Source organism: Oryza sativa, chromosome 11 (assembly GCF_034140825.1).
Source record: "Oryza sativa Japonica Group chromosome 11, ASM3414082v1".
Taxonomy (NCBI): domain Eukaryota; kingdom Viridiplantae; phylum Streptophyta; class Magnoliopsida; order Poales; family Poaceae; genus Oryza; species Oryza sativa.
Window position 1 is genome coordinate 8,472,114 of NC_089045.1, and position 8,548 is coordinate 8,480,661.

General features: G+C 41.5%; 1 protein-coding gene across 1 annotated transcript; it reads right to left on the reverse strand.

The window, feature by feature from the left end:
* Nucleotides 1-869: 869 nt before the first annotated feature.
* On the reverse strand, nt 870-6,612 carry LOC136354136 (uncharacterized). Its single transcript, XM_066305817.1, has 9 exons — nt 6,531-6,612; nt 4,388-4,694; nt 3,186-4,249; nt 2,994-3,083; nt 2,806-2,915; nt 2,429-2,641; nt 1,520-1,927; nt 1,002-1,105; nt 870-903 (listed from the first exon to the last, which is right to left on the reverse strand). The coding sequence occupies exons 1-9, from the start codon at nt 6,610-6,612 to the stop codon at nt 870-872; spliced, it is 2,412 nt and encodes an 803-aa protein (XP_066161914.1).
* Between the last annotated feature and the right edge of the window lie 1,936 nt (nt 6,613-8,548).

The window sequence follows — 8,548 nt, forward strand, 5'->3', positions numbered from 1 at the left end:
AGGCAGTGATGTCCGCATCATCCTCCCCTTCTTGAATTGAAGTCGTCCTCGACTCAAGCTCATCCTCTTCTCCCAAGTATGGCTTCAAGTCTGAAATGTTAAACGTGGGACTAACCCCAAACTTGGGAGGCAACTCAAGTTTATATGCATTATCATTAATCTTCTCAACAATTTTAAAAGGACCATCAGCACGAGGCATCAACTTAGACTTTCTCAATTCCGGAAATCTATCCTTTCGTAAGTGCAACCAAACTAAATCACCCGGTTCAAGCTTAACCTCTTGCTTACCTTTACTACCAGCAATTCTATACTTTTCAGTCATCTTTTCAATATTGAACTTGGTTGACTCATGCATTTTCAAAATAAATTCAGCGCGTGCCTTAGCATCATTATGAACCCTCTCACTAGTAGGTAAAGGCAAAATATCAATGGGAGCACGAGGGCTGAAACCATACACTACCTGAAAAGGACTTACCTTGGTAGTAGAATGTGTTGCCCGATTGTATGCAAACTCCACATGAGGCAAACATTCTTCCCATATCTTCAAATTTTTCTTCAAAATAGCCCTCAACATGGTACCCAAAGTGCGGTTGACTACCTCCGTTTGTCCATCTGTTTGTGGGTGACATGTTGTAGAAAACAATAGCTTTGTACCCAACTTGTTCCATAGCGTGCGCCAGAAATGACTTAAGAATTTTGCATCACGATCTGAAACAATAGTAGAAGGCATACCATGCAAGCGAACAATCTCATGGAAAAATAGATCAGCAATATGAACAGCATCATCACTTTTATGACATGGTATGAAATGTGCCATCTTAGAAAAATGATCCACCACCACAAAAATACTATCCCTCCCCCTCTTAGTTCTAGGCAATCCCAAAACAAAGTCCATAGAAATATCTGCCCAAGGAATAGAAGGTACAGGAAGAGGCATATACAAACCATGTGGATTCAAACGAGACTTAGCTTTCTGACAAGTGGTGCAACGTGCCACGAACCTCTCAACATCCTTTCTCATCCTTGACCAAAAGAAATGCATGGCCAAAACATCTTCCGTCTTCTTAGCTCCAAAATGTCCCATCAACCCTCCTCCATGCGCTTCCTGTATCAACAAAAGACGAACGGACCCAACTGGAATGCATAGACGGTTAGCTCTATAAACAAATCTACCATTGATCACAAATTTGTTCCAAGTACGTTCCTCTTTGCAATTTATCATCACGTCATTAAAATCAGGATCAAGCGCATATTGTTTTTTAATTGATTCAAGTCCAAAAATCCGACAATCAAGTTGGGACAAGAAAGTATAGCGCCTAGACAAAGCACCTGCAATAACATTATCTTTCCCTTTCTTGTGTTTGATAACATAAGGAAAAGATTCAATAAATTCAACCCATTTTGCATGTCTACGATTCAAATTATTTTGAGAGCGAAGATATTTAAGCGATTCGTGATCGGAGTGAATAACAAATTCTTTAGGCCACAAATAATGACGCCACGTCTCTAAGGAACGTACAAGAGCATATAATTCCTTATCATACGTGGAATAATTCAAAACAGGACCATGCAACTTCTCACTAAAGTATGCAACAGGCTTACCATCTTGCATCAACACACCTCCAATGCCAACTCCACTAGCATCACATTCTAACTCAAAAGTCTTACCAAAGTTTGGAAGTTGTAGCAAAGGTGCATGTGTAAGCTTGTCCTTCAAAGTGTCAAAGGACTTCTCATGTGTCTTTCCCCAATGGAAGACCACCCCTTTCTTCGTCAACTCGTTCAATGGTGCAGCAAAAGTACTGAAATCTTTGACGAAACGGCGGTAGAATCCTGCAAGACCAAGAAAACTCCTCACCTGTGTGATGGTTTGGGGAACCGGCCAACTCCTTATAGCTTCAATTTTCGACTCATCCACCTCAATTCCCTGTGGAGTAACAACATATCCAAGAAAAGAGACTCGTTCCGTACAAAAGATGCACTTTTCAAGGTTAGCAAACAAACGTGCATCGCGTAGAGCATTAAAAACAGCACGTAAATGATCCATGTGTTCATCCAAAGACTTGCTGTAAATCAATATGTCATCAAAGTACACTACCACAAATCATCCAATAAAAGGCCTTAAAACCTCATTCATTAAGCGCATGAAAGTACTAGGTGCATTAGTCAAACCAAAAGGCATTACTAACCACTCATACAAACCAAATTTAGTTTTAAAAGCTGTTTTCCATTCATCTCCAAGTTTTATTCTAATTTGGTGATAGCCACTACGCAAGTCAATCTTTGTGAAAATAATAGAACCACACAACTCATCAAGCATGTCGTCTAACCTAAGAATAGGATGTCGATATCGGATAGTAATATTATTAATGGCTCTACAATCAACACACATTCGCCAAGAACCATCTTTCTTAGGAACCAAAATTACAGGAACTGCATAGGGGCTAAGGCTTTGACGTACATACCCGCGGTCCAAAAGATCTTGAACTTGCCGCTGAATTTCCTTAGTCTCATCTGGGTTGGTTCGATAAGCAGCACGGTTTGGCAATGATGCTCCTGGAATCAAATCAATTTGATGCTCTATCCCTCTCATGGGTGGCAATCCTGGGGGTATCTCAGCTGGAAAGACATCCTCATACTCCTGCAAGAGGTTAGTAACAACAGGAGGTATCGAACTAGCAATATCATCTAAAGAAACCAGGCTTGTTTGCATATCAAAAAATAGCACATATCATCATTTGAAATATCAGCAATGTCACATTTCGTTGCAAGCATAACACCACCCTTCAACTTAATCCCCTCAACCTTAGAACTAGGTGAAAGCTTATCCTTTTTAGGTGGAAAAACAGATTTAGCCACTTGCTGATTTTCAGATTCATCAAGTTTCAAACTAGCAGCTCGTTCTTTATCAGCTTCTATAATTTCAGGAGGGGTCAAAGGTAGCAAAGTAATTTTCTTCCCATTATGCACAAAAGTGTATTTATTACTCCTACCATGGTGTGTAGCATCATTATCATGTTCCCAAGGACGCCCCAGCAAAAGTGAACAAGCTTGCATAGGAACCACATTGCAATCAACAGAATCTGCATATGAGCCAATGGAAAACGAAACCCTACAAACCTGTGTTACCTTTGCTCTTCCAGAATCGTTTAACCACTGAATATGGTAAGGATGTGGATGTGTACGTGTAGTCAAGCCAAGCTTCTTGACCAAATCAGAACTCACCAAGTTGTTGCAGCTACCTCCATCAATGATCACAAGTGCACGACGGTTGTTGATGACGAAAAAAATCTGAAACAAATTATGGCGTTGCAACCTGTCATACTGCTGTACCTGCGTGCTGAGCACCCGCTGCACAATGATGGTTCTGTAGTCCGTTGTGTCATCACGACCAAAGACTTCGCCATCCTCATCCTCAACTTCTTCTTCCTCCTCTTCCTCTTCCACATCGGAGGTGGTGATGTAGCCATCTTCCGTAGCAACATAGGCCCGTTGACTAGGGCAATCTTTCTGCACATGCCCAAATCCTTGGCAACGGTGGCACTGAATGCATCCCGTCAAGGCGACAGATGAGGCACTCTTGGCGGGTACCTGCGAGGAACCTTTACCTGACTCTGCTGGTCGTGGTGGTGGAGATGGTTTTGGTGCCGCAGAAGCTCCGGATGCAGCTGGTCGCTTGCCCGCTGGCTGGGAGGACGTCCGAAAAGAGACGGCCTTGGGCAGTCCCGCAGATGGCGTCGTGCGCGGAGTGTATGTACTTGCCTTGCTCTTGCCCTGATGGTCACGCCCCTGCAATTCCTTCTCTGCAAGCATAGCAAATCGAAACAACTGGTTGACAGAGTTAAATTCCTTATAATCAACAATGTTCTGAATTTCCTCCCTCAAACCAGAATAGAAACGACAAATAGCATCCTCGACCCCCTCCACTATGCCACAGCGTCTCACACCCTTTTGTAGCTCACCATAGTAATCCTGTATAGATTTATCCCCTTGCTCCAAACGCATCAGTTTCTTGCGTAAATCTCTATAATAAGATGGAGGAACAAACCTATCGCGCATAGCTACCTTAAGTTCTTCCCAAGTAGTAGGTAGTACCCCCTCATCGGATAACCCAGTCCACCACATAATAGCAAAATCCTTGAACTCACTACTGGCTTGTCTAACTCTATGTTGCTCGGGTATAAGGTGGGCATTAAACTTTTGTTCTACTGTCATCTCCCAATCAAGGTATTTTTCAGCATCATAATATCTAGAAAAAGATGGTATTTTAAACTTAACCTTAGCATAAGAATCATCGGCCACACGATTATTATTACTACCTTGTTGGTGGCGAGTGCCACCCATACCTGTGCGGTTTGTGCGTAGACGACGTCATAGTCGTGCTTGCCTTGTAGCCGGTGCGTCAATATAGCCACTGGAATCATACACCGTATCTTCAGGATGAGCATCGTCATCACCACTCACCACTTCCTCATTGGAGGGTGTCTCCAACGCGGCGACCCGATCAGTTAGCGTGGATATCCGCTTGTCCAACCTCTCCATGTGGTTCAGGAAACCGATTTTAGTGAAGGCATCTTGGACAGACTTTGCAACGGCCTCCGTGATGTCCTTTTGAGTATTTTGTTGGAGAGTTCGTAGTTGCTCTTGGCTGACACAGTCAGCAAAATCCTGGGGACTCTTCTCACCTTCGTTACCTGACATTGAAACACCAAAACAGAAACAAAACGGTGAAGGTTATCCCTAATAATCTACTACTCAGGTGTAGTGGTGCCTCTCAACGATTCTCAGCAATATGGAGTTCCTAACCAAGCTCTTATAAGGTTCTTACTAGCAAAGCAAAGGATACCTGGAAGGCGTAGTCAGCGATTGCAGGGATCAAGAACCTGTGCTGTCCAGAAGTAATATGTGGAGCTAGGAAGGCCAAATATATGTATATGAGTGGTACACAATCCAATGACAGATAGTAATGCTGAATAAAAATCCCAAGTCACTTGCCCTTAGTTGCTGGTCTACTCGTGTCCTAGACAGTAGTGATAACAAAAATAGCTCAAAGAAAAAGACACTAGTAAACAGCAAAGAATGACTGGCAGGCAAGCTTCGGCGAGTTTCAACAAAAACTACAAAATCGAACTGGCAGATAAGCTCAACGGAGCGCGTCGTGAGCTCAATGCACTAGTGGAAATCAACTTTTCTTTTTTTTTTCTTTTATTTTTTTGATATTTTTTTCTTATTTCAGAACATGAAAATAGGCACACCTCCAAGTTATAGCTCAATCGGAGTAGGTATGTGGCCTATGGATTTTTTTTGAAACCACTATAAACAAGGTGTAGGAACTTGTGAGCTCGAACAGACAATTTTGCAAGCCAAATTTCGGATGTAAAATTTTTTTCTCTTATCCGAAAAGTTAAAATTTGCCTGATTCCGAGTCCGTATGCAAAAGTTATGGCTGTTTGAAGTTTCGGCTTTCGGCTAGGTTTTCCAGAGGGGATATAACCTAGTCTATTTTGCGGTGGAATTGGGATATGGTGGCAGCGGAGTTGTAGGGTGTTCTGGTGATGCGTGGTGATCTGGATGGGTGTTTATGAAGGCAGAAACGGCTCTCAAAGGATGAACCCTAACACACGGTGAAAGGTAGCGGCTAGGGTTACAAAGGACCAACACACGACTAGACTAAAACACGCACTAGACCAGCAACAGGAACTTAAACTAGGACTCAAACTCAACACTACGGACTCTGAAAAAGAGTCATGCAAAGGCTAAACACGGTCTAGGTTAAGGTAAGTAACAACTAAATTTTTTTTTAGCTTTTCTGTAGACTCTAGGATAATTGCGAAAAACAAAAAACTAATCTAGGGCAAAGAAACTGAGCGAACCTGACGGTGAACCTAGAGCTCTGATACCACTTGATGTGCACTAGGGTTCCCGATCTTCCGAAAGGTTCTGATAAACAACGATTTGGGCGGAGTCGCGACACAAATCGATCTGGCTTCTTGAACGCGCACGCTCTTGAGCCCCGTAATCGCAGCACCACGTCTCCTCTGGTTATCATCCGTGTCGAAACGCGGATGACCTCGCCGAGAAGGCTAATCCATGTTTGCCAATCGAAGAACACAAACAAGAACGAGATAGAAAAACAACCAAAATTGCAGATGAATGATTAAGTTCACGAGTTGGGGTCTTACAAACCGATCTAGCGGCGAAACTGTTCTTGACAGATTAATCTAAGCAAAACCCAAAAACCTAAAAATAGCGGCGGGTACTGATATATAGAGTTTAGGGTCGTGCAAACCCCTCTTGACGCAACCCTAATGGGTTCCAACACTATACACAGGCCAAAAGCCCAAATATGGTGACGCAGCACCGGAACAGATTCTGGACGTCAACTTGTTCGGTCAATTCCCGTTGACTCGGAAAGAATTTGGACGTGGGACCAAAAACATTGGAAAGGTTATCTTCTTAGCTTTCCATCCATATAAAGAATGCCCTAATCCGAGCACGTATGCGTCCTGGGCGCCCGTTTTAGTACAGACTGGTCCTGGACTCCGAATTACACCCGACGTCGACTTGGTTTAGGCCTCCACCTTGACTTGGACGTCCCCGATGATCCTCCATGGCTCTAAGTCCTTCTCCAAGTGTCTCCTTGTCCCCTCCATTGTTCCTAATCACAATATAATCATTAGGTAGGAATCTATTCTCGAATTCATACAAAGAAGAACATAGGAACGAGCTCACCTCTAAATTTAATTGTCGCACACGAGCTCTTGTTATCGGTCCTTGAATGACCGTTGGAGGATTGTTGTGTATATCCGAGGTAGTGATGTCTGCATCAGATACCGTGAGAGGTGAGTAGTTGAGCACAAAACTTATCATGCAGTCCTTGTCGCTCTTCCACAGAGTACAACGAACGTGGGGTGCTCGGCGAGCTGCCATGCCCGTCTCCACACCAGTAATGCAGAGGTCATGTGTTCTAGAGAGTGCGTATGAATTCTGGATTTTAGATCCCCACGACTTGTACATTAATTAGTAATATGAAGGTGTGTATTCATCGAACTATTATGCATACGATCTTTAGGTGATAAAATATTGATTGAATTGTCTACTGTTATCTTTCAGAATCCATACTCCAGCAGTCTTACATATACACATTTGTTGCATCAAACCTAAGAATGCTTTTCATACATCCCTGAACAATTCAACCTCGCAACTGCTCTTGACATATCTTATTCAGAATATTTTTTTTCTCAAATTAGTTGGACTGATAGCAAAATATTGCTTTCCAAGACTGTAAAACAACCAACTAGCAGGGATATTCATAAAATTTCCCCTTCTGTTTGGTGTTTTTTTATAGACATATATATAATGAAGGTGTAGGCGTATATAACAAAGGGAGAAGCTGTTTGAGGGTCTTAAGGACAATAGCTCAATTGACTAGGAAATTGATGTCATATGTTGGAAGCAATAAATATGCTAAAATGTTACTAGAGGTGCATCCAACTTTTGTCTTTTGTACCCAGTGAACTACAATTCTACAAATCTCTACCTTGTTTTTTGATCTATAGTTTCTTTGGTTTCAAAGTAAAGTAGCTCTTGACATGGGAACTTTACTAGCAGAGAAATGGGCTTATATATTCTTGGAAAAATAATTTTCTCTATCGATACTTGCTGCCTTGATTGTGTTGCCTGTGCCAGCCCTGTAGGTGGCAAATCATTGGAGAATCAGATGCAACTTTTGGATGGTCGGTCTGATTAATATGTACATCTTTCAGGCACAAAGCTCTTGAGAAAAAAAAAACAGGTATCAAAATTTCAACTTCTTAGTACTCAGTACTAAGGACATCTGTTAGGAGTAGAGCTCAGAAAAACCCTGGTTTTAGATCCTGTAATCAGTGGCAGAACTTCATGGAGGATATCAACTGGGTTATGGCTCCTCTAGCTTCATGCAAATACACTATATTGAGTATATGTTTATCTTCATAGACATTGATTAGCCATCTTTAACAGGTTAGTTTATGTAGAAATCATGTTAATGAGTGCCCCTTCTTGTTAGTCTATGAAGCTCCGTCACTGTCTGTAATGTTGTTTCTGTTAATGGAAATGGGAGTCCTCTTCAAAAAAAAGTATACTGTCTGTAATGTTAGTTTTGCAAAAAAGTAACATTTCCAAAATAAAAAGTTTTTTTAAAAAATAAATCCTACATTATATTTTCATTGTAAAATATACTGATTTAGTGAGAAAGCAAATTGCCTTGGCCTATTTCAATGGACAATACACATTGTCTCTTAATTTTGAGAAAACTAAGTAACTGTTTTCTTGATTATATCTCTGAATCTGAAAAAAATCTCATAGGTTCCTGTTTCCTTTATAATGCTATACAATGGAATGGCAATCTTACTTATTGGATATTGGATTCCTTGCCTCACTGAAATTCAAAGAACCATTGTTGCTACTCGTGAGTGTGGTCAAACTTTGTTTTTTAGAATATTGACAAAGGATTTGAAGGTATATTTTCAGAACATTATTTACTTGCATGATTTTTCATGTAGAGATC

Coding starts and splice junctions, on each gene's coding strand:
- LOC136354136 (XM_066305817.1), bottom strand. CDS start 6,612: ATGGAGGATCATCGGGGACGTCCAAGTCAAGGTGGAGGCCTAAACCAA. Junction 2,916..2,993: donor TAATGATGCTACACACCATG/GTAGGAGTAATA, acceptor CTGAAATTATAG/AAGCTGATAAAGAACGAGCT. Junction 2,642..2,805: donor AGCTTTCACCTAGTTCTAAG/GTTGAGGGGATT, acceptor AACCTCTTGCAG/GAGTATGAGGATGTCTTTCC.